The following is a 27,187-nucleotide window of genomic DNA, read 5'->3' on the forward strand; positions in this document are numbered from 1 at the left end:
GGCTTGCTTAGATGCTATGGGCACTAAAGGGGTTTGCACTATGAATATTAAGCTATAATAAGCATATTTTAAAAGTTAACCATCTATGGAACAGAATCAATTTTAGGATTAATGCATATTTCTTAGTTGCAGGTATCTTTTAAAGGATTAAGCCAAAGCAAAATATATTTGAAAACACTGCTTAAAAATGAAAGGATAGATCACTGAAGAGATTCAGCTAGTATATTTTTTCTAAAAGACTTACTTTTGTTTTATGCATATGAGTGTTCTGCTTGCATGTGTGTGCCTGGTGTTAAAGGAGGCTAGAAAAGCTTATTGTATAGCCTAAATCTGGAGTTACAGATGGTTGTGAGCCACCAGGTGGAGTCTGGGAACCAAACTCAGGTCATCTGGAGAAGTAACCAGTGATCTTAACAACTGATCCATCTCTCCAGCCCCAAGACCCTTGCATTTTAAAGTAATCCTTCATTTCCTATGCCAGCATAAAGTTAGCTGACTTTCTTCTTCCTTGGACTATTATATTGATAAAAGTTGTGGTGTGTGTGTGTGTGTGTGTGTGTGTGTGTGTGTGTGTGCATTGCATGAACATGCTTGTGTATTAAGGGTAGATAATTGAATTGATATGGAAGAGCTCCCTGAAGAGAGGTGGAGTTTCTGCTTCAATTAATAATTCCCTTTAAACCTTTCATTCTCATGACTAGAAAGGAAAACCTCATCTCCCTGACTTTCCTGTCCCGTGGCTCCCAGCTTCCATATTTTTCTGCCATAGATGACTGTGCAAACACCACTCTATCACACCAACAGAGCATCCTCCCCCAGGGTGAATACAGTGTCTTCATCCCACAGCATGCTCCCTTGGATCAGAGGAGACTTCTGGGGTTGAGGAGGAAGAACTCAGGCCAGTGCGTCATAGTCAGCCAGCTGATGTTTGCATAGCTTCTTCCCCATCATTAATGTCTGTCCTACTCTGATGCCACCACATCCCCTCACTGACTCATCCCTGCCCCTGACTTTGTGCACTGCCTCTGTGCTGCCCTTTGTTATCAAGGAAGAAGGAAAGGTGGCCTATTGTTTGAGAGATTTGGCCGGGGTAACATGTCAAACACTCTCAGGCGGAGGCGGTTGTCAGCAGCTTCTCGCTTTGGTGCTGTCATCGAGCTCCGTGAAGTAGCTCCGTGAAGTAAGCACTGCCTTTCTAGCATGTTATTTACAGACCGGCATTAGCATACCACACATGCCTGATGAATGCTTCTGCCCCTTTGAGGTCATATTCAGATGATGAATGGATGGATAATGCATCCTAGCCTCTGAAGAAGATGCACCATCATTGAACTGGGAGAAGCTGAAAACTGCTGTGGTCCCCAAGCCAGATGCCCAGAAAAAGAAATGCCCCCCCAAGGTACTGAGTGTACCAAGTATACCCCCAGACCCACAAACACTTCAGACGCTGAAGCAATGATCTCACACTCAATGCTCCTGTCCACAGCTAACACAAAACCTAAGACTTCAAAGAGAGTATGTATATAGTATCGTAATAGGTTTAAGATTTACAACCTACCGTTCAAGTAGAAATAGTTTATTTATCTACAATGGAATTCAACTTATCTCTAAAGTCCTCGTTTTTACCGATGGGAGGAGACTCTGTCTTACCACTCTCGAGATAACCAGGTATTTGCACTTTCAAAATCAGTCTCTTCGAGTAAATATTCAGTTCTGTTAAAGACTTTAACTCAATCTACTTGGCGCTAAGTTCCACATAATTGCTGTTCAACACACAGCCTTAAAGAACGTCTTTTCTCCCCACCAGGATAGGATATATCTGGATGGGATAAGATCATATGGCCACACCCCGTTGTACCACCAAATGCTTCTGTTCTTGCTGCATTTCACTACTGAGAAATGTATAGCTTTTCATCTGACTGCTCCACCCCTAGGTTAAGTGAAGTGTGGAGACTCAACCTCATGTCTGTCCTTTGGCTGCCCACCCTACAACCTGACCTGTAGTCACTGTGTCCAAAGATAGGACAATCTCAATTGTGCCTACACCTTGACTTGCTGCGACTCTGAGTTCCTCTCCCCTGTTCAGGTTGTGATCCTCTTCAGTCTCTGCTTTTCCCTTTCCTTTCTGCCTGGTGTAGGTGAACATCACCCTGATGGGTGGCTTATTCTCAGGAAGAACTAGAAGTCCCCTTTGGTCTAAACTTGTCTAACCTTATCTTGAAGTTTGTCTGCTACAGGGAAGGAAGGGAGGTGCCTGGAACAGCACCAATAGATGGGTCTGGGAGCAATACAACTACTCTCAGCTAAACTCTCTTGCTTTTTTCCCTCTTCTTGCCATCTTGCCAAGTTTTGCTAGTTTGTTGGTTTTGTTTTTGAGATAGGGTCTCACTACTATCACTCGATGGCCTGGCCTAGAAAGCTAGATGTAGACCAGGTTAGCCTCAGACTCAGAGATCTGCCTGTTGGGATGAAAGGTACCACCACTTTACCTGCCCCTTGCCAGGGCTTTTTCCCTGGTGAGGAATGGAATCCGTGTGAGCATCTAACCTCAACCCTGAGCCTATATAGCATTTAAGTTTTTCTTTTAGCAAGGGAGCTTTTTTGTTTTTATTCTCAGCCCCATTCACAGTTCCCCACTGTGTGTCTGTCTCTCTCTCTTTCCTGTCTGCCATGAGGTGAACTTTTTTTTCTTTACCACATGTGTCTCTCCATGATGTTGTACCTCACTGAAACTTCTAAATTCATGAGGTAAAATAAGTCTTCATCCTTCTCCAATTTTTCTCAGCATTTTGTCACAAAACAAAGCAGTCATGCTAGTCAGCCTGGTGATTGTGGGCGGAGACTGTTGGCTTCTTCACTCCCCTATTAGCACAGTCTCCAACTAGTCCCTGTCACAGGTGTAGTCCAGGCATGCTTAACATGTTGGGCAAAGACTTGCTTTTCTTCTCACGGACAGCTGCCAGCAGACAGGAAGAGGCAGGACACAAAGCTGAACAGGATCTGTTCTTCCTTTCCCTCCCTGTCTCTGCTTCCCTCTTGAGTCCTATATTCCTCTAGATTTTCTCTCATCCGCTGCTGCTGTGCTACAAAGGGTCAGGGGTGGGAGCAGGCATCTACAGCAAGCCGAGCAAACAGAAGGCAGATGTTGATATTCCGCTCATCTGTCCGTGAGGTTAATAGTGTGGCTGGATCCGACAAAGGGATCCGAAAGCTGAAGAAGGGTGTTGGTCCTTTGCGCCCTTCATAATATGGCAGTCCTAGGTGGGACACATTTTAAGCTTAGTTTACAATATTAACATATTCTCCATCACTAAATGATTTACAAACCAATAACTAAGCCCGGGTTTGGACCACTTGTCGATATCCATAATGCAAAGAAATACTTAGGTTTCAAAATCTCAATGTGGCAGCACTGGGCATGGTTATGAAACATTACGCAGAACTCTGCCGCACAAATACAATAGATGGGAAACAATCCGGAGTGTGGGAATAGAAATGCAGTAAAGTGACTGGAAAATGACGGCCTCAAGTAATCACCAGTTTTGTTTTCAACATAATAATAATTGAATTATAATTTGATATCATTTAAACTTTAATAATGGCTGTCTTTAATAGCCAGCTCATTAAACCTCTAGAATTTCACAATCAACTCTCTGCATCAAGCTGCCTCTGAAGATCCTGATGCAACTCTAAGGACCCTTTCCTCATCCCAAATTCTAACACAGCAGTGGCACTGTGAAGGGAGACGGGGTGTGTGGCTGTTTCCCTTGGACCTCACTAATCCCAGACTGCTGCTGGGGCTGCTTTGGTTTCATAGATATCCCCCTGAATTATTCAAACTGGCTGCTAGAGTTGAATTATCAATGTCATTAGTCAAACCTTGAACTGTGTGGGGACATGGTTATGGGTTTCAGTGAAATCAACAGATTCATTTTCGTTGTTAAATTTCATTCATTAAAATGTTCTAGATTTTCATAGCAAGGCAGATGTACATAAAAGAGGAAACATTAAAATGAACTTAGACACTCCTCAGGAAGGAAAAGAAAAAGGGGATTCTATTTTGGAGGTTTGTTGATCTCGTGTTGTTTTGTTTTTGGCTTTTGGGATAGAATTTCACAGAGCTAATTTGCCTTAGAACTTGCTATGTAGCCAAGGATGAACATAAATTTCTGAAAATGAATTTTGCATTCTTAAATACTTATTTATTTATTGTGTGTGGGGGGGCAGATGCATGACTGTGTGCGCCGTGACATCCATTTGAATGCATGCACTGTGGCATCCGTGTGGAAGTCACAGGACAGCTGGTAGCAGCTGGTTCTCCCCTCTACCATGTGGGCCCTACGGACCCAGGTCTTCAGGTTTGGTGGCTAGTGCCCTTACCCACAGAGCCTTCATAACAGTCTCCACTTTTCTTGTTTGTTTTGTTTTTTAAAAGACGATTTATTGCTGATGGAGAAATTGTCATTTTGAGCAGTTGTTTATGTTAAAATGAATCTGAAAAATATTCATCAACATGTTAACAATTATCCAAGATGGTTTTTTTCCTGGTGATTTTTCTGAACTTCCAATCTTTGTTTTCAATGAATACATTACAGTGGTAATATAAAGTGAAGTAATTTTTATAATCTAATAACCAGATTGTGCTGCTGTTGTCTCTTTAAAGGCTAGAAGGATGAAATAGCCTTTTCGGTAAAAGCCACGAGAAATAAACATTATTGTGCCTGATTTTGTTTAAAAGCCAGATATCCAGGAATTGGATATGGCTAATTATCAGTTTCTATCCAGATGGAGAGTTTTCCTTTTCTCTATCATTAGATGGAAAAGCACAGCATCTCTGGCTGCATTATTACATTTGGCTGATTCAGTTGGAACACATTCAGGAATCGGTGGAGTTCAGAAGGGTGGTAGATTGTACAATAAATGAGATGTTGATATGGGTGTGCTGGGCATAGCTTCATTAAGTCTCTGGAAGGTTCATGTATGAGTGCATACATACACTCACACACATGCACACACATTTGCATGCGCACACTCGCGCGCGCACACACATACACACACACACATAAAAAAAGGAAAATAATGGTTTCATGATGAAAGACTGCAAGTCTGTTCTGTGACCTCCTCAGCTGGAACTGGAGCTCAGATGTTCCTGTACTAATAATCTATTGCTATGTAACATTTTGCCAAGACTCAGTTACTTATAAGAAATATGTATTATTTCATAGTTTCTATGGAATGTGAACTTGTTTTTGCTGGATGTGTCTGCCTCGATGTCTGTCATGAAGTTGCCAGCAGGAGCTATGTAAGTACCTAAACATTTGACTGGGGAGAATTATGCATCCAAGCCCTGTTTGCTTCATCATGATTTTTTTAGACCACAGAGTAAAACTTAGAAGATAGTGTCTTGATAAAATGGTGCTCTAGTTTGCTTCTCTGTTGCTGAGATAAAATACTGACCCAAAGCAGCTTGGGAAAATAAGAAATTTATTTGACTTGCAAGTTCTAGCACATTGTTGAGAGTGTCAAGTCAGGAACTTGGGGGTGGGAACTGAGGCAGAGACCACAGAGGAAAAAGGCTTACTGGCTTGCTCCCTATGGCTTTCTCAGCTTGCTTTCTTACACAGCTCAAGACCTCCCTGCCCAGAGCTGGCTGGGACCTCCCACAGCAATTACCAGTTTAAGAAAAGCCCCCTAAGACATGCCCACTGCCAATCAGATAGAGGCAATCCCTCAGCTGAGGGTCCTTCTTTTCAGGTGACTCCAGTTTATGTCCAGTTTATGTTGATTCATGTTAAATAATTACTCACGTAGGCATGTTAGTGAGAATCGTATGGTGAGAAGGTACAGCAATTGCTCCCCTTTGGTGAAGTGGAGGGAGGCGATTGCAAAAGTGGAGATATGGGCAGAGAGTCAGAGTGACTGAGGCCGATTTCCAAGACAATCAATTTTAGAGACAGATCCAGGTCACGCTCTGGTCTTGGTTTGTCAATAATTCTGCATCTTCATTTGTCAAATTCTCTTATTAACTGATAGAACATGCTCTCATTCTCAGTAGTAATAGATTTATTTACATTATGAGCACTCACTGTCCAGAAAGGAGATCCATATTTTATCATAAATGGGTGTTGGGTCTTATCTGATTCATTTTCCATATCAGTTGATAACAATGCAGAGTGAAAATTTTCTTCTTTAGCCTGTTGATAGGTAATGTGGTTTGTGTATAGGCAGAATAGATAGTAGCTATTTATTTGTATATATTTGTATCATGTATAGTCAGGATAGATAGTAGTTGTTCATTTGTATATAATTGTGTCATGTATAGTCAGGATAGATAGTAGCTGTTTATTTGTATATATTTGTATCATGTATAGTCAGGATAGATAGTAGCTGTTTATGTGGTCATATTGTGTATGTTTTAAACGTATTTTTAGTTGAAATGCTGGCACTTTGTGAGATGAGAATTTCTGCATCTAATGAGAGATGTTGGTTTCTAGCATTAGTGTACTGTATGCAGTATGGTTCAGGGTATCAGAGCATCACTGGCCTCCTAAAGTGAGGAGAGATTATGCCTGCCTTTTCAGTTTTCTTGAAGAGATTGCAGAAGGTTAGTTTGCTGGAGCTCTCCAGTTGAGAACATCTGCTTCTATAGCATTACAATGGTAAGTTCAATTCCTTTAATGGATATGAGGCTATCCTGTTTCATCTCGTGTGTGTCTTGTGGTTTTTATACATTTGGTGCATTTTCTTCTAAAGTTGTTACAAGTCCTACTGTGTCTGCAACACTCTCATATTCCTCTGATGGCCACTGGAACTGTTTCATGACAGACACTGGCGGTTTTATCTTCTCCATTTTATTTTGTCAGGGTTGCTAAAGGTTCACTTAGCCAGGTTTCTGTCATTAATTGTCACTGTAGTTTTCCCTTTCACTCACATTGATTCCTGCTTATGTCTTTGCTACTTCTTTATGTTCCTTTTTGGGGTTATTTAATTCTTTTGTTTTTCATTCTCTGGATCCTGAAGACAGGGTTATAGATGGTCATCTTGAGACTCTCTAATGTGATCTTTTCTTGCTTTCTTTTTAAAACACTTATTGTTTACTTATGTATAGGTGCATGCTTGCCACAGCAACAGAGAGCAGAGGACAACTTACAGGAATCCTTTTCCACCTTCTACCATGTGGGTCCTAGAGTTCAGACATCCAGGTTTGGCAGTGGATACTTTGCCCGCTGAGCCACCTTGCTGGCCCTATTTTCCTCTTTTCTGATATAATCATGAGTGCTATGCATTTCCCTCGAAGGGCAACAGCTCAGCTCTGTTTCACAAATTTTGATGCTTTGGTTTTTTTGATTTTTATTTTGTTTTTGATGTTGATTTTTTTTTTTACTCAGCTTAAGTTTTGTGTTATTTGTTTATTTGTTTGTTTGATTTCCCTTGAGACCTCCTCCTTGGCAACATTTTGTTTAGAAGTGTGTTGTTTAACTTCCACAGGCAGAGGGTTTTTTTTCTGTTGCATTTTTCTCACTGATTAAGGTCAGAGGCCAGATCCTGCATGGTTGGCCTTTAGCCCCTAAAATCGTGGTGCTTGAGAAAATAAAATGCACTTCATTTCTCAAACTCTCTGCGACACTGGAATCACACAGGGTAAGTGCCACCATGCCTAGCGGTTTTCTTTTAAAAGGGTGACTGTAGACCAACTTCTGCCTCTTATGTAATGGTGACCTCTGGCTTAGTGCCTTTGTGTTATAATGCTAAGAGAGCTAGACAGTTCGAGTGGGAGCAGTTCCTCCACCATAACGGTCAGCGTTAAGAGCATCCAAGAGCATCCGTAGCAGTGAATAAACATTTGCAGCCCCACCTCAGCTTCCTACAGTGAACCTTGAAGTCACTGCGCCCCTTCTAAGAACACCTGACACAGAAAGAGCTGTGACAAGCATAAGTCATCATACTATACAATGTCCTGACCAATTGTGTTCTGGGTGTGTTACATTTTATAGCTTTCACCAAATAAATACATTAGCTAACTTTAATTGTGATCATATCACAGATACTCCCATCAACTGAAGACCTAGCCAAGAAATAGTCTACAGAAATTAATATTCATCCATTTCAAGAGAAAGTAAACCTGCTGCTGACACTTTAGCTGTACAGAGAAGAGGGAAGTAAACATTGAAGTATCAGCTTCTGAGACATCTTTAAAACTTTATTATTGAAACTTCCTAGCATATACGGAAGTAGTAATAATAATAATATCATGAATAGTTGTTTTGCCCATCGTCCAGCTTCTAAAATTATTAATTTTCTTGCTTTTGATTGGATGCTTTCAGTTCAAAAGAGAGAGGGAAAAAGAGGGGGAGAGGGGGAGGGGGAGAGAGAGAGACAAAAATCTCATTTATGCCCTCTTGTAGGCATCTAATTTAAAAAAGGTATGAACTCTGCAGGCACTATTATTTTAACCAAAGGAGAATTATAGGCTATGAAAAAAGCAGTTGCTTCTAGACCAAGATGATCACCAACAGGTTCACAGGAGAAATGGGCTATTTAAAAATTCAACAAGCTTTCTACCCTGTCCAAGCTGAAACAGAATAGAAATATCTAAAATACACATTTACTTGATTTTTTATTTCAGAGTTCCTCTTGGATTTGGTGAAATCTTCCAGCCTCTTTGTTATTTATTGGTTCATCTAACTATATACTCAGATTTATTTATATTTAGGTCACATTTCTTGAATGTTTATAAATATAATAGCTAATTTTACATATCACGTTAACTAGGTTATGGAATTTGCACAGAGCTGGTATTCCTGCCCCCACTGGTTTTATCTATACTGGTGTTGCCTGAAGAGATTCGCATTTGAATTGGTAGAGTGAAGAGAATGAAGCTCCTCTCACCAGTGTGAACCTGTTCCTGCTCAGATTCAAACCAGGACTTATACTCACAAGGTGCTCAATTCACAGGCCTTGGGACTCACTGAATTTTTTTTTTTTACTACCATTAGATTTTACTACTAGATTTCCTTCTTGCTTGTTGACAACAGATTATGAGTCTTCCTGGGCTACTACAGACACAGACTAATTCCCATAATGAACACACACACGCACATGCACACACACAACCATACATACACAAACACACACAAACACACATGCACACACACACACAATTCCTTCCGTTCTCTAGAGACTCTGGAATAATATACCAGGTACTAGGTACTTTCACATGAACTGTTTTCTGTAATCTTTGAAACAAGTCTGAGGGAGCCGTTATCTTCCCCATTTCTGAAGTCTGCATAAAAAAAGCAGAACTCCTAACTCATATCGAAATGTTCTTGTCATCTACATTTGCATGGCTTTATGAATTTTCAAAGTACTCTTTCAATTTGCAAAATAGATAAAATTAACAGTAAAAGTCCCGAATTGACTCTTAATTTATCTTCCATGTGAAAAACTCTGTCTTTACTTTCTGCCTCTGCTTAGGAAATTGTCCTTCTCATGAGGCAGAAGCTGCTCTTGCTATTAAAAATGCAACTCCATATCCTGTGCTTATCCCCTGGTAGATCAGTTTGGTGCTAGCTGTGTTACTATATCTGGTAGCCACTCAGCATACATGAGTACTAAGCACTTGGAATGGGGCTAGTGTCCATGTTGAAATGATATTTGGACAAACTGAGTTAAATCAAATACATTGCTAGGTGGCTGAAGAGATGGTCCAGTGGTTGAGAGCTCATAATGTTCTTGTAGAGTTCACAGCACCTACACTGGGCAGCAGGCAGCCTCTAGTAATTCCTCTAGCTCCAGGGGTTCCAATGGCCTCTTCAAGCCTCCTGGAGTACTATGCCATGTGCAAAGTTCTTCCCCACATAGATACATAATTAAAATCTTTAAAACATATTAGGGCTGAGTGGTGGTGGCAAGTGGCTTTAATCCCACTGGGGAGGCAGAGGCAGGCAGCTCTCTGAGTTCCAGAACAGCTTGGTTTACAAAATAAGTTTCAGGATAGTCAGGGCTACATGGAGAACCCCTATCCTGAAAAGACAAAAAATAAAATAATTAGAAATCCATCTGTTGTTTTAAAATATAGTTTTATTAACTTTTTGAGAATCTCATGCATGTATGCAATGCATTTTAATTAGATTGACCCCCAACTCCTCCCCCTAAATCTTCTCAGATCCACTCCCTGCTCTCAGGCCCTTCATCTTTTTAAACAACACACTAAGTTCAATTTGTGCTGCCTTTATATCCACTGGAGCCTAGCTGCATATTGACCGGATTGATCTAGTGCTGACACCCACAGCCACTGTGAGTTCAGGAACACAGCAGTCCTGTTATGTCCAAAACACACCGATTTACTCTAGTCCTCCCCAAACTTTGACTCCCGCAAACTCCGTGCCTCCTTTCCACTAGCGTTCCCTAAGCCTTGACTTGAGGGCTGACTTGTAATTTTAAAACATCTTTCTTGATGTGGCTCCTCACAGTCTTAAACTGCACAGGTACCTTGCATCATAGTTCTGCTGGACAGCAGGAAACCACAGGGTGAGTATATGACTGAGTCATGTTAGTCACTTGTCTCAAGGGGAAATCGAGGGCTGTGAGGCAAGGTGACCTATTCCATCCACTGGGAGAACGGTAGTGACCACAGCTATGTCTAGTTTTGGGGGGCATCAGAAACAACATTGACCGTCTAACTCACCAAGTATCACACACCCAGCAGTGCCACAGAAGAGGCTTCATGGACACACTAAAGCATTGTGATGATTGTTGTGCAGGAAGACCCTCTAGGTACCTAAGGCCCTTCTGAGGAAGTCTTTTTCTGTGGGTTCTTCATGAAGTCCCCATCTCTGTCCCCGTCACCGTGTCTGTTGTATGCTGCTCTGCTTCTCAGCATGACAATGATAAACTGGAGCTCTGAACCGGAAGCCTCCCCAGTTAGATGGTTTTCTGTGGTCACGGTACCTTTTCACAGCAATAATAACCCTAAAGCAAAGCTGTGTTTCACACTGTTGTTCTTATTATCTGTCAGACCTTCTGGGTGATATCACTCAACAAAATACTTGCTATCACTACAGATCTCTGACGTAGGCAGGGAATTGGGATCCTTGTTTGTAGATAAAGAAACTACTGCTTAGCGACTAGCATGACTTCTGCGGCTGGTTTGCTGTCGAGTGGAAGCAGAAGTACCACAGCCTACTCTGTCCTTCATTCTAGGCTCTCCACTGTGCCCACTGTCTACAGTTTTACTAGCCATGACCAAGGCAACTCTTCCAAGGACAACATTGAATTGGGGCTGGCTTACAGGTTCAGAGGTTCAGTCCATTATCATCAGGGTGGGAACATGGCAGCATCCAGGCAGGCATGGTGTAGGAGTTGCTCAGAGTTCTTCATATGAAGACTGCTGGCAGAAGACTGGCTCCCAGGCAGCTAGCACTAGGGTCTTAAAGCCAACACCCACAGTGACATGCCTACTCCAACAGGGCCACACCTTCTAATAGCACCACTTCCTGAGCTGAGCATACACAAACCATCACAGCCACCAAATAAATATTATAGGTTGGGCAGCATAAACCAGTGCATGTACTCGTGGTCTGGAAAGAAGTACATCTAAAATGAGGTGTCAACAGAGAATGTTCCCTCTGAAACCTAGAGGCACTTGAAGTGTAACCTTTCTTGCCTTACCTAAGTTTCTGATGATTTTCTGGTGACATTTGGCTTTGTGAGGATGGCTACCTAGACAGGCTATGTAGAGATTAGGATCTGCCTTAGTTCAATAGACATACAACAGCCATCTCATTCATGTAACCCTTTCCTTTGCCCACCCCTACACCTACAGTCAATATACTTTTTACCTAGTGATCTACTGCTCTTGACATATATAAAAAATGATTCACATTTAAAGAGCCAGTAGGTGAAAAACAATATAATACACTACTAACTCCTTAGGTTCAAATGTCCACATTCATTAATTCAACAGATAATTAACTCCTCTTGCCAATCACAGTGTTTAAAAACAAAACTTCCCTCTCTTAGGAAGTTTACTGTTTAGTGAGGAGACAGTAAGTAAACATTAAATATATAATTTAAGATCATAGCCAGACACTGTGGCACATGCCTGTAATTCTAGCACTTGGGAGATAGAAGCAGGACAAGCTGAGGTGCATGTGAGGACAGGATGGAGTATTTGAGGCCCTCTTTCAAAAATAAAATAAAATTGAGGGTCAATTACAGTGGCGCATACCTATAATATTGGGGAACTAAAGGCGGGACGATCACCAGTTCAAGGTCAGCCTGGGTCACAGTGATACCCTGTCCCAAAACAAACAAAGGAGAGGACGTTCACAAATATCTGATGCCATAAAAGAAATGACAAGGTGTGATGACGGGAATCATGCCCAGGGCAGAGAGGCAGATTCAGTTGGGAAAGACGATCAAGTGGCCTGTCTGAGGTGGCAATTAAACCAACACATGATGATAACAAGAAGTTAGACATGTAAAGGACAAATGGAGGTCTTGTGGCTAGTCAAATCTCCATGTACAAAGGCGGCCAGGAGCTAATGTGTTAGGAATTGTAGATGGGAGGTTCAACAGGCTGGAGAGACCACTCGGAGTCAAGTCCAGCCTCACACCCCAGCCTGGAGGTCCTCTCAGAGTGGCCTCTCACATTCTAGCACTGTCTTCCCTCACAGTCTCATTCCACCAGAGGATCCTGTTTTTCTGTCCGCTTGGAAGGCTCTGTCTTCCCAGGGCATCTGGTCAGACAGTCTTAGGGTCATATGTCATCTGTGGGAAGAGGTTGCTCAACACTGTCTCTTGGTGTCCATTTTCTTTTCCTTGTTTGCTCTTTTTCTATTCCTTATCACTACCATTATTTTTAGTTTTACGGGTTTTTTGTTTTGTTTTGTTTGTTTGTTTGTTTGATTTTGGTCCATTCCTTCATACTAGAGTGTGGATTCCACGAGTTTATATTCCCCAATGTTGTAACCCTAGAGCCGGGATCAGTATGTATTAACACCCAAAGAAAATTATGGTATATGGGTAACGCAAGGCAAAGAACGGATAGCTATTTGAGACAAACTGGGGACGTCCAGAACAGGTAGGTTTGGAATTAAAACGGGAGAAGATGGACCGCTGGAGGAGAAAAACAAAACAAAACAAAAAAAGAACAAAAATTGGCTTCTGTTTTTTCAACTGGGTTATCCCTTTGCTCTAGGTCCCATATACACTCATTTTTCTATAATCAGTGCCTAGCCCAGGACGTGGCACTTGGTGGATGCCTGATATAAACAGATGCTCACAGATAACCGTATTGTACGCGGGATAAGTCTACTAATTTGGTTTCAGTTCAGTTGAGAAAGCTGAGCAGGTTGGAGACTCAGGATCGATCCCTAGGGCAAAGAACAGAAGAGACTAACCAAATACCGCAGAGGCAGGGCATGGGGCTGCTGCGGCTGCGCAGTTCAGTCCCTCATCCCCGACCAGCGGGACGCCCGCCAGCCGCTCCCATCGCGCGTGCGCACTGTTCGCTTCCCGCCTACAACAAGATGGCGAAGGCCCTGTGCTGAGGGGGCGGAGTGTGGCTGCCGGAAACCCGGCCGCTACCTTGGGGGAGCTTCGGGCGAAGGCCCGGGAGCAGCGGACCGAGGCTGGCGCGATGCTGTTCCCGGGAAGTGCAGTCGGCTGCCGCTGAGGAAGGGGAAGCGAGGAGTTGCCTTTCCAGCGCCCCCTATGTACGCCTCCTTGCGCTCGGGGCCGGTCGCCGCGTTGCCCGCCTCCGTACCGCCCGTGACTCTCGGGGCCCGGAGCTCCGGCGGCGGCCGGGGTCGAGTCCCGGGGGAGGGGAGGCGCCCGGGCGGCGCCCGAGCTTGCGGCCGCGGAGCGAGCGTCTGGCAGGTGAGTGCGGCTGCGCGTCGCGGCGACTCCCACCCCTGGCGGCTGCGCCGGGACCGGACCCCGGCGGCCGGATTCCGCCGCCCTCCGGTCTGCACACCCCGGACCTGCCCCTCTCTGGCCTTCTGCTGGCCGCAGGTTTCACCTCTGCACACCGCGAGCCGGGGTCGCGACTCCCGCCGCCCTCGTATCTTTCCTTACTTCGCGGGCAGCCTCGCCCTTTCTATCCGCTCTAGGTGCGTGGGTCGTCCAGCCCGTTTCATTCGTGCTCAACCTTTTTTTTTTTTTTTTTTTTTTTTTGCTCCCTTTAAAGAAAAAAAAAAAGCCTTTGAGGTCTGGGAGGATTATCTGAACCTGGCTTGTGGAGTTGCGGAGGAAAGGCTGGCTGTTCAGAGGCCGGTGGGATCTGTTCTTGAGAAGAGTCCCGGTAGACCGGGATGGCTTAAGAGCCAGACTCCTGCCTAGTGGAGCCTAGCTGGCAAAACGATTGTTCGCTTTTAAATCATTCATCTCTGTCATAGGCTTTGGTCTCAGCTTTTGAGACGGAAGCAGTAGGTTTTGCAGCTCCATTGAAAGAATTGGGGAGTGTTATGTTCCTTAAAAAACAAAGAGGACCTTATAAATGTAAGATAATACATAATGCCACAAGAAAGGATTGCTTTCTTTAGGTATTATCCCAAGGAGCGCACTGAAGCTTTAGAATTCCTAATATGCAAGCCCTTTGTTGTTGTTTAGTTTTGTCTTTGAAGAAAAGGGCTAATGGAGGAAAAGCTTTTTAATTTCAAAACGACTCAAATTTCTTGTATTCTCAGTTGTTACTAGTACTTAGTAACACTTATAGCTCTTGATAGTCTTTATAACGTGGTTTTGTGCCAATCTCAGCTGTCCCTCTAGGGTAGTAGTGATTACCAATATGAAAAACTGTCCGGAGTAACTTTAGGAACCTTGCCAAAGGTTGCAAGTGCAAACTGCCCCATTAGAGTGGCAGTGGAGGAAGTTGGCTGGTAGTTTGTCGCCTCTATCCCATTACTGGGGTGTGTCAAGAACCCCACCGTGGGATTAAAAATACTTAGACATTGCCCTATGAGAATGCAAATGAGTGTGGGGTTTTGAAAGCTGGTTTAGAGACCAGGAGCATTAGCTCAGTGGTAGAGTGCCTGTAAGAACCACTCCGTTCGTTCTCCAGGATTGTAACAAAGTTCTGAATTGAAGTTTTAGAAATAGAATTGCCCACCTTAAAAGAAGAAATCCTTTTGAATTTTATATCTCATTTGTTTGTTGGCAGTTTCTCACTTCCAGCACGGAAGCTCTCAGGTCTGTCTGTCTCTCTGTCCACCAGTGCTGAGCTTTCATTTCTGTTTGAAGAGACAAGAGGGAAGTGGGGCCTTCTCAATTCCAGTGGGTGAGAAAAATCTCCGTTGTCTGAGGCATCCTTCCTTCGTTTCCGGACTTTAATTTTTCATTATTACCTCCTTATTTGTCCCTATTTCAGAGGAGGAAATGTGTGCCTTTCAAGAGCAGCCTCCCCTCTTCAGAACTGTCCATTATCACTATTTGGAGGCCCCTCAGTCTCTCTCTCTCTGTGCTGCATGCATGTTATTGTTTCCAGCTGAGCTGCCAGATACAACTCCAGGAGGCCATTCCAGATTCCAAATCTTCCTTCAGGATTCTTTCATCCAAGGACTGTAATGTAGTCAGACTCCTTCTCTTAGTCTTGGTTTTTGACTTGTGTTAAAATTATTAGTGGCTGCGGTCCTGTTACCATTTAGACTATTCTGTATCTGTGATACTCACCACGCATGGTGGGTCTGGAGGGAGTTAATGTGTGTTAAATGCCCATGTAAGTGCTCACCACATCCTTATCTCCATCTTTCGTTCTCACTATGATGTCATTATGAAATGGAAATCCCTTACCATTTCACTGTACTGTGGGGCCATCAGGATGGGTGCAATGGCTCCTAGGAAGGGGATTCGTGTCTTCAAGGCTTTGTATGTTCTTTGGTGTTCTTGGTAATCATGCCTTTTTTCCCCTTTATGCTAATAAATCATTTCTTTGTGGATTTTTCTGATTCCTGGATCTCTATTTCTCACTTGTACAGTTGCTGTGTATTCCTATTTTAGATGTGTTGCTAAAAGTCACATGACAATAAACCGAGTCAGTTTAGTCTGCATACGTCTCTATCTTATGATGTGCTCATATGTGCTTGTATAGTTCTCTTTCTCCCGACTTCTTTTTGTAACCGCTTTTCTGTCGGTCCCCAATCTTGAACCTTATAGTCAAGTTGGCTCTTCTCCATTGCCTGTTAGTTGTCAGCTCTTAACCACCTATTAGTTAGGCTCCACGTTACAGAGCACTTAACCGGGTGATTTAATCAGTATCTCACATAAGAAGATGATCAGAGTTAGAAGACCTCATGGCTAGTCAACTTAGGTTCTCAAGGACCTGTCTGATTGACTAGTGTGCTAACCTTTGAACTTTGGCATATACCTTCATGGTTCTTCATGGTTCCCTTTTCCCAAGTATCACTTAGTTGTCTTTGGTAGCCAAAGGCAAAGACCTCTTATCTCTTAAGTAGGCAAGTAAACCTTGCACAAAAGGCCTGTAGCACGGTGTCTCTCTTATTTGTAGTATTTGGATAACCCATTTGTGATGGTTAAATGTAAGAGGCTGAAGAGAGAGTGACATACGGTACCTGTGGCATTGTTTTATGGAGAATTAATTATTAAAACAAGAATTTGTAAACGACATTAGTCAGCTTAAAGCACTGTTTATCTTTGCATTGTTATAAACCATACATAGGCTTTTTGACAACATTTTGATAAGTAACTGTTTAAAGTAGATTTGTACATAAAATTTGCAAGAATCAAATAACATGTATTCTCTGAGCTTAGAGGACTTGGCCAGCAAACAGTGTACACCTGTTTAGGCTTTGAAGTAAATCAGTTGGGTTCCAGTGATAAAGCTCATTACTCTGAATAAGTAGGTGAAGGACCTGGTTGGATGAAGTAGTGACAGCCTGTCTACCTGGGTGATGGTCTGTACTGTCCTGGTCAGGATTTGGAATCTTTCATTTCTGCTCAGAAGTAGTTTGTACACAATCATTTGGAATTGTTTCTTTCTCAAATGCTTGTTATAACCCAGCAGAGAAGACATCGGGTTCTAGTAATAGCTATGTTGTTCTGTCAGACGTAGTCATAGGGCTGGGAGGTTTTTCTTTGTGAAACAGTTTTTATTAAAGGTTTTGCTAGGGCTGGAGAGATGGCTCAGTGGTTAAGAGCATTGACTGCTCTTCCAGAGGTCCTGAGTTCAAATCCCAGCAACCACATGGTGACTCACAACCATCTGTAATAAGATCTGATCCCCTCTTCTGGTGTGTCAGAAGACAGCTACAATGTACTTAAATAAATGAATAAATAAATACATACATAAATAATTTTTTAAAAAAAGGTTTTGCTAATTAAATTTCTCTTTTTCTTTTTTTTCTGCTTTACTGGGGATTGAACCCAATGCTTCACACAGACTAGGTATGCTCTCTACCACTGAGCTATGCCTCAGTACCTGATTTCTCATCTGTAAGCACAGGTGAGTGGAGCTCAGAAGTTGGCCTCTGATGTCTGTCTGGAGCCAGCTGCCTTGCTTGAGACAGGATCTCACTGGAACAGGAGTCCCTGAGGCTTCCTAGTTAGGTTAGGATGGCTCCTAGTGAGCCTCAGGGACCCTCCGTCACCACCTTCTTGCTTGCTGGACAAGTACTTTACCAGCTGAGCCATCTCAGTCCCTGTTAGTTCACATATATTTATTAATATATTAATAATATATGCTATATATTATATCATCAATATTATTTAGAGTACTACATATATTTACTGTATTTTATATTCCCTATGAAGGTCTTATGTAGGATCATTTTTACTGATCTTAAAGGATCTGAAGCATGTGCCTTAAATGCCCTATCTGCCCGAAAGGTCTTTATTTTTCTATTCTTTTAAAAGATTTATTTATTATATATAAGTACACTGTCACTGTCTTCAGACACACCAGAAAAGGGCATCAGATCCCATTACAGATGGTTGTGAGCCACCATGTGGTTGCTGGGATTTGAGCTTAGGACCTCTGGAAGAGCAGTCAGTGCTCTTAACCACTGAGCCATCTCTCCAGCCTATTTTTCTATTCTTAAAGGATGTTTTTGTTACAGAACTCTAGGTTAGCAGTTACCTATTAGAATACATTTTACATTGATTATTGCTTTCTGTCAGCCCATTGTCTTCATGGTTCCTTAAACTTGCTCTGTAGTCCAGGCTGACCTCTAACTCACAGAGCTCTGCCTGCCTCTGCCTCCGAAGTGCTGGGATCAAAGGCCTGGGCTACAATGCCTGGTTGATGCCATGGCTTTTAACATTTTCTTTTAAAGATAATTTTGATATGTCCTTTTAAGGAAGAAAAACTTTTTAACTTTGTCTTCTGCTTTCTTATTCTGTGATGAGGGAATTCTTTGGACTTCATGAATATATGGGTCAGTTCTTATCACACATTTGTCAGCCAAAGGGCCTTTAAATACTACCTTTGCTTCAGTGTTCTCTTTTTCTTTTAATAAAGTTCTTCATTAATACATGAAGATTCCTGCCTCTTACCTACCCTGCCCCCTCTTATATTCTCTTAAAGTCTTTATTATGGACAGTTTTATCCTCAAGGTACCTATTTTTTTCATCCATTTAGTCACTCATCTAGTAAGTGCTTAATTTAGTTTTTTTTTAGTACATGTAACTTTATAGGGCAGTTCCATATATATATATATATATATATATATATATATATATATATATATATACATACAATCCTCTTGAGTATAATAATTAGGAATTAATTATAATTATCTGTCAGTTATGATAATCTGTCAATTCCGTGTTTACAAATCTCTGGCTCTGTTGGAGAAATGATCTGATATATAAGATGATAACCTTTTCGCGAAGGTTTTTATTTGGTATTGTCAAGAGTTTGGCTGCGAAACCACCTTAATCACATTCCACAATGTTAGCTGTGCAAGACTACCTGCATGACTTATGTGTGGTCAAAGGTCATGATCTCTGCCATGATTTGAATATGAGAAGTGACCTACAAAGGTCCACATTAAAGGCTTGGTCCCCAAGGTATCACTGTTAGGAGCTGTAATGTGAGATGCTTGGCATTGGTATTGTCCCCTCAAAGGTCACTTTGCTTTTGGGGCCCAGGAGCTGTTGCTTGCTTTGACAGTGTGTGCACCCACCATCCTGTGCTGCTCACCAGAGTCCCAGCTAGTGGGGCCGGGAGGTTATGGAAGCTCTAGAGTCTCTCTGTTAACTTCTCAGGTGTTTGTTGGAAGGACAAAGCAGAGCAGCGGTCTCCTAGTTCTTTGTTATTTTAAAATGGAGGGGCCCCGGAGAACCTCAGCCCAGAGCCAAAGATGGTTTTCACTGTAGTTGGCATCTATGTCTGGGACTCTTAGTTTGGCCCCTAGTCTTGCAGTGCAAGCAACATTAAATGTTTGTTTGTTCGTTTGCCTTTAATAAAGTCACCAAAAGCAAAAATTGAGATCACTTTTCTGAGCGTCAACTTGTAACGGATTTGAACTGTTTATCTCCCATTATGTCAATTATTATTTAATGCTTTTAAGGAGATTGTTTTAATATCTAACTTAAAATTATTTTTAGAGAGTTGGTCTTAATTGCCTGATGTGCTACGTTTCCAAGTAGAAGTCCAGACATTTGACAGCTTGTTCCAAGAAAACCAAACATTCTTTCATTAGTCATCTCTTTGTGTTAATGCCTCTTTATGGCATAAGTGAGAGACTCAGGAGACATAAAAACTAATATGTGGTTGTTTTCTTAATACCCTCGCATGTTTTTGTTTTTTGAGACAAGGTCTCTTTATATATATACCTGGCTATATCTGTATATATCTATGTCTGCCTGCCTGCCTATCTACTTACCTACCTACCCATCTATCTAGATAACTCATATTCCCGTGCCTTTGGGATTAGAGGCCTGAACCACACCACTCTGCTCTGATATGTATTCTTTGGGAAGGGAGGCAGGATATTGTATTGGAGTGTGGTCATTGGATAAGTTGTCCATCTAACACGTGAGGACATAATGTGAACTTTGTAAAGCGGTGTTTGTAGGGATGGAGAGGACAAGCACTGAGTTGGCAGGGCTGGCAAACAAATTGTCCTTTAGTAGTTTCGCTAGCCCTTGAATGTGTTCTCAGTAATTAATGTGGGAACTCTTGTGTTGTGTGATATTTTGATTTTTACAATCATATTTATGTTGGGATGTGGGTGTCCACTAGTGTCACAGCATGCATACGGAGACTCAAGGACTGTGGGGGGCCTCAGCACTCTCCTTCCCTGGCTTGTGTCCCCAGGATCAAATGCAGGCCATCTAGATTGAGGTAAGCATCTTTACATGCTGAGGTATCTTGCCAGCCCAGGGTGTTGTGAATTTTACTCTTTTAGGGACAAAATAGGAGTTTTTAAAATCTTACATATAAAATGCATAATTTGTATTTGAATTCTGAAATTGATTAAAAGTGGAAGTCAAGCTTTTAATTTAGAAATTCTGGGCTTTACTTTGGTGGACTGTTTTCCTTGTTTGGAAGGTTATGTTGGAAATTTAGAATAGTACTGTTATTTTATAACTGTTTGACTTGATAGTCATCATAACTTATCATGAGATGCCGTCCATATCTGCTGTCAAGTTGATGCATCAGAAACATGCAAAAGCAACCCAGCCCTCTAGAGAGGAAAACTAGAAAGGATTGCCCAGTTTTGCTTGATTCTTTCCCCCCACTGTCAAGTGAGTATACTAAATCGAAGACCCATGTTGCTTGTGGTACCTTTGCTTTTTGTGTGGTCTTACCTTTGCCCACTTGCCTTCAAAGGACTGGATGATGAACTAAGAAGAGACTTTTAGAACCAGAAGAGGCCCTGCAAGCATGGAGCCTGTTGGGCTCTCCCGTCTTGCTACCCAAATAAACTGAGAGATAAGAAATGCCCTTGTCTGGCTGGAGAGATGGCTCAGTGGTTAAGAGCACTGACTGCTCCTCGAGGTCCTGAGTTCAATTCCCAGCAACCACATGGTGGCTCACAGCCATCTGTAATAGGATCAGATGTCCTCTTCTGGTGTGTCTGAAGACAGTGACAGTGCACTCATATGTAATAAATCTTTAAAAAAGAAAAAAGGGAATGCCCTTGTCATTGTTTCCTCCAGTGATTTCTGCCCTGCACCTTGTCCTAGGCAAGGCCAAGATGGCGACTGACTTGAATCTTTTCAGATCTGTTGAATGGCTAATGTACCTGATTACTTACATATTTGTTGCTAGTGCAGTTCATCTTAGGCTTCACGATTTAATGAGTGAAGTCTGGTGCCTGACTGAATTCAGGTTTGAGTCAGTCTCAGCCCTTGGTCTTGGAAGCTGTTAATTTTTGTGCCAATCCTGAGCCTGGCCTGTCCTGAGAGTATTCCTTACCCAAAATGCTTGAGACTAGAAGTGTTTTGAATTTTTATACTTCCTGGATTTTGTGGTATTTATATATGCATAATTTGGGGGTGGAACCCAAGTCCAAATACGAATTAGCTTATATTTCTCATATACCTCAAGCTGTGTAAATGTACATACTCATATAGTCTTTTGGTTGTGAGCACAGACTGCTGCTCTTCAGGTTTTACATCAGTTTGTATTTTGACTCTGGCCTGTTACATGAGACTGAGTGTTCATTTTCCAGTCATATTGGCACTTACAAAGTACTGGATTATGGAAAGTTAGATTTGTGGTTTTCAGATGAGAAGTGCTGTGTATGTTCTGAGTTTTTTTTTTTTTTTTTTTACTTATAACCTCAGTAAAGCAGCAGTTGTGTTAGATCATGTACTTCAAACAGGGAACAAATGATACAGTTTGATACTATTCCACAATCATAGCATTTAATAGATTTAATTAGTCATCCTATTATCTTATTTTCAAAGTCTCCTTATGATTGACTAACATATAAGGCTCAGTTTTTCCTGTTATGTTCTCTTGTGTGCACTGGAGTGTAGTTTCAGTTCCTTTATTTAATTAACCTGGGACATTCTACCCACCTGTCTTTTAATTTCTTCTGGCTTTGCCATAGTTTCATTAAAGAAGATCTTCGATATAATAATATTCCAGCAGCCTTTCATTAGTTTCGTCAAACACATTTCTCCTGTGCCTTGTCTAACATTAATTTACATATTGATAGCATTTAATAATATATTAGCTATCTGTTGAAACAAACTTAAGGATTGGAAAGTGTTACATCTGGAGCCCCAGGCAGCAAGAAGATAGAGACATTGGGCTTGACTTAGGCTTTTGGAAAACTGCAAAAGCCTCCTTCAGTGAGTGACAAAACCTCCTCCACCAGTGCCTTACCTACCCCAACAAGGCCATACCTCCTAATCATTCTCAAGTAGTACCCCTTCCTAATGACTAAGCTTTCATTTTTTTTTTTTTTTTATGAGCCTTTAGAGACCGTTCTTCAAATCACCACTGCAGCTTTAATTTGATAAGGAAAAACCGTTGAACTTCTACGTGGTTCACTTGTAAGTCTACAAGATGAAGGCATAACATATTTTATGCATTTTAAATACATGTCCTGAATTTATAGTATGGAACCACCTCTTTTATATAAAAGAAAAGATAACTTCTATGCACAGACATTTAAAACTCATATTCCACTTGGATTAACAAACAGATCATTTCTTGTCATATTATCTTGGGTATTTTCAGATTGTAACTCTTGCTTATTCACCTTAAATCATAGTTGCTACTCGCACACCCAACAAGGAGTAAATGGCTAGATAGACAGTGGTGGAAAGCTTGTCTAAGAGTGCAAGGCCATTGCTTCAACCCCTAGCACTAAGATGGGGGGAAGAGGTAATGAGCATAATTTTAGGCTAAAAGTAGTTAACTAAAGTAGTTTGAAATACATGTTCATGTATGTTGGTGCACATATGTGCATGTAGAGACCAGATGACAACCTCAGGTATCATTTCTTGGGTGTCATCTATGGTTTGTAGCTTGCCAATTAGGTTAAGCTGGCTGTCTCAATAGCTGGGATTATAAGGGCATCCTCATACCCAGCATTTTAGATGTGGGTTCTTGGGTTGAGCTAAGATGCTTGCTGCTTACAAGATAAGCACTCTACCAACTGAGCCACCTCCCCAATTACCATTACTCCCATTGTTTGTTTGTTTCTGTTTTTTTTGTTGTTTGTTTGTTTGTTTTTTGAGATAGGGTTTCTCTGTAGCCCTGTTCTGGAACTCATTCTGTAGACCAGGCTGTCCTTGAACTCACAGAGATCCACCTGCCTCTGCCTTCTAAGTACTGGGATCAAAAGGATGCAGTACCACTGACTGGCAATCATTACCGATTTAAACATAAAGAAATCAGCTTTGTCAAGAAGCAGACTTCAAAACATTTTCTCTTTGAATAGGTATTGAATGCATGCAGTACACATTTCAAAACTGCAACTATGTGTATATAAAATGAAAGTAAATCTCCTATTCTTGCCTCCCAGCCATCCACAGAAGCAGAGACAATCAGTTACCAGTTTCTTGTTTGTCTTTTCAAATATCCCACAGAAAGACAAATTTGAAAAATTGCTATGGATATTCTTTTGGAGGGCATAAATGTATATTATTAGAGTAGTACATTTAGGAACTTGATGTACTTAAGAATTTTCACTGATAACTTTTTCACACTACAACAAACTTTTCATTTCAAACACTATAAAACAAATATTAGCTAACAGTAAACAGTCTCTGGTCACAAAGCACTTCAGTTTGGAAAACTACTATTTGGAGTTTAAAAGTGGCTCCATGATCAGATGTAATAGGAAAATGTGGCTGGGGCAGCCCAGTTGTTAGCCAGTGAGCAGGGTATTTCAAGGAATTGCCATTGGGAATTACCAGGGTAAGGGGAGAGCATTTTTGCTAATTGCTTACCTATATAAGCAATTTTTATCCAATTGAGATAGAAAATTTACTTCCAAGTTGATTTGCTCATTTACTGGTAGATTGGTATTGATCAGGGCCCCTGTGTTAGCCTCTCTGCAGGGTTACTTAAGTATCCTCAGGACAGTGTGACTAGTTCTAGAGTAAGCAGTCAAGAAACCAAAGCAGGAGCTATCACGATCTCTATCATCTAGCTGTGGAGGTCCCTTACTCTTAATAGCATCTCCTTCATCACACATCTCTGCCTTACTCAGTATAGGTGACTGCACACAAAAGCCTTGGCCCCAGAATTTTAAAGTCTCTGGGGATCATCTTGGAAAGTGGTTATTGTCCCCCGCATAACCTATACACATAAGGATTACAATAACATTTCTGGTTTGGTGTCTGTAGTTACCTCAAGACTTTCAGAGTACTTTTTATTATTCCTACATTGGTTGCTTACTGTTTGGAATAGTGCTTGCTGGTCAAACCTGGGGCGTTGCCATTTACCACTGAACTACCACCCACCCCCAGCTCTTGTTTTACTGAAACAAGCGTCTCTTGGTATCATAGGCCTCCTTTGAATTCATTGTGTTATCCAGGTTGACCAAATCTTCACTTCCTTTGTGTTGGGATTACTAATACATCATGCTCCACCATACATGGCTTAGTTTACTTTAAAAAAAAAATCTAATAAGAAAACAATGGGAATAGCTATGACTATTGATGACTTTCTCTTTGATATTGTAGGACACATATTTTAGATATGGTTCTCCAGAGGAAGAGAACCTAGACCGGGGGTGTGCTGGGAGGGAAAGAATGGTAATCTAAAAGGCAGAGACAAAGGAAAGAAGCAGGTGTAATTCATTCTGAGTCAGCAGGCCTGGGAATGGGGGTGGGGGGGTGAGGGGCTGACTGATACCCTGGAGACAGAGCCAAGGACAAGGAGCTACTGTCTTCACCCAAGAAGAGAGCTCATCCTTCTGTCTTTTAGCTCTGTTTGGATCTCAACAGGCTAGATGTCTGTCCACATGAATGAGGATAGTCTACTGATTGAGATGCTAGTCTCTGTAAGAAATAGTCTCTCTCATAGGTACACTAAGAACTAATACCAGATATTTGGGTGTCTCTTAACAGTCAAGTTGCATCACTATTGGCTAAGTCTTGTGTTACTCTGCTATAGCTGTCACTCCCTAATCTAGCCAATGGATTGGTATCCAGATTTTAATGGGCATAGGGTATCTTTCATTCATAAAGGTATGAATTCTTACCATATTTTACATAAATTTAAGATGCTGAAATCATGCTGCTTGAATAGTGTGAAAGAACAGGTGCCACACCATACGATGAAATTGGGAAATTATCCGTTATTATTCAAAGAGAGCATTTGATGGGCTAGGGAGATGACTGTCAGTTGGTATGCTTGGCACATAAGCGTCAGGATCTGAGTTGAGATTCCCAGCACCCATATAGAAAGCCAGACATGGCAGCATGCATCTGTAATCCCCACACTAGTGAGTTGGACATACAGAGGATCCTTGGGGCTTGCTGACCAACCAGGCCAGATTGGTAAGCTCTAGGTTCACTGAGAGACTGTGTCTCAAAATATGAGTCCAGGAGCAATTGAAGAAGGTATTAAACATTAAGCTCAGCCTTCAGACACACACGCACATATATGCACATCCAAAGTAATAAAAATACCGGAAATAATTTTTAGAAAAGAATTTGAAACATTTAGTTGCAAGAGGGAGCCATGAAAGAAAAGTCTGTAAATCACATGCTTACTTAACTCACGTGTTTCATGTATCCAAGTTTAATATCAGGTAAGTAGTTAAATATTCAGGGGATAAGGTTAAGATAGAAATACCAGTTTGAGTTTAGTGTAACATAGTTGAGTATATATTAGGTGAGAAAATGATAATGTAAGTGGGCGATGATAATGTAAGTGGGCGATCCTAGAATGAACTCCAAGGTACTCCATCCTTAGATGACTAGTGAAGATTATTAGGGGCTTTTAAGTGTTTGTTGCAGTTTTCCTCTTAACCCAGATAGCTCCTAAATGATTGAGACTGGACTATTATATTTATTTATCAAGCTTTACAGGCACAACAACTGAACAGCATTACTCTGTTTTAATCCTCTAAACTAATCTGGTGACCTCCCAGTCAGAATCTCAGTGACACTTGCATTTAGTACTGATGTGGCTCCCTGAGCTCCAGGTGTTTCACATGGTTTCTCCTGGACTCTTCTCTCTCTCCTCCCCTCCTACCATGGCTGGGAGGAAGTCTATCCCTGTTCCCTCCCCTGCTCAGTCATCAGCTGATGAGCTTTTATTGACAGATCAGAGAATAAATGGGGAGCAGTGTTTACATAACATTGAGAGAGGAGAGTCTTAGAATAAAAATTGGAATGTATGGGGAGCACAGAAATCAACACTTGATTAATACAAGGATAATCTTCACACAGTGCACGGTAACATTATACCTACAGAAGAGGCAGGGCTACTCAGTGAAATTAGAAGGAGGAAAACCATTAGAACACGGCATAGAACCTAAGTCTTGAAGTATGTTTAAGAAGGAAGAGAGTAGTCATAGTCAGCTTTGTCAAATATTACTAAACAGAGGGAATTTGACCATGTCTTTTAATATCAAGGAGAGATTTGTACAGATTAGTAATACTAGGGTGTGTGTGAGAAAGAGAGAGAATGGTTCACTAGAATAGGAGAGATTGCTTATGTAGAGAGAAAAGGCTAACTAAAAAGATAAAGAGTGGTTAGATAGAATCCACCTTTGATAGGAACAAGGGAACTTTACAGGGAGTAAGGTTAACCCATGCTTACTACAATGGAATGGAAAGACGGTGGCTTGTGCTTGGAATTGCATCATTTGATAGGCTGAAGTAGGGGTATTTCTGTGATATCAGATCAGCCTGGGGACAAGAATTGGAACAGAAGAGACAAGCAACAATAGGGAGGCAGCTAGATCTATGATGGTCATAATAAAGTTGCTTGCCTAAGGTTCCAGTCACCCGCCACCAACGCCCAGCTCCATATAATCTCGAGATGTGCTGGAGCATGCAGGGGGTGGATGGTTGACTTTGAGCTGTTGGCAGTGAATGAATTCACCAAGTCAGAATTATTGAGGATACTGCAAGGGAGCTGATTGCCACCATAGGAAGGAGGCTTGCTGTGCCTGTATATGCTAGTGGCCTGTGTTTGTTTGCTGTTCCTAACATAAATGGTTGGTCAGTGTTTGACTCGGGTGGGGTCAGGATTTGTAGGGTGGCAGTTCTGTGTTAGAAGTTTGTGGTATAGTTAGTTTTGATT

The 27,187-nt window shown here is 41.7% G+C and overlaps 1 protein-coding gene across 4 annotated transcripts in view; it reads left to right on the forward strand.

The window, feature by feature from the left end:
- Window positions 1–13,563: 13,563 nt before the first annotated feature.
- APC (APC regulator of WNT signaling pathway) overlaps window positions 13,564–27,187 on the forward strand; it is a gene marked incomplete at its 5' end in the record, with an annotated part of 88,310 nt that continues 74,686 nt past the window's right edge. For all 4 annotated transcript variants that reach the window (XM_080920053.1, XM_080920055.1, XM_080920057.1 and 1 more), the window contains one exon: window positions 13,564–13,881. In XM_080920053.1, coding sequence (XP_080776179.1) covers window positions 13,717–13,881 — 165 coding nt within the window. The remainder of the gene's footprint in view (window positions 13,882–27,187) is intronic.

This window comes from Micromys minutus (assembly GCF_963924665.1).
Source record: "Micromys minutus genome assembly, chromosome: 8".
NCBI classification, from domain to species: domain Eukaryota; kingdom Metazoa; phylum Chordata; class Mammalia; order Rodentia; family Muridae; genus Micromys; species Micromys minutus.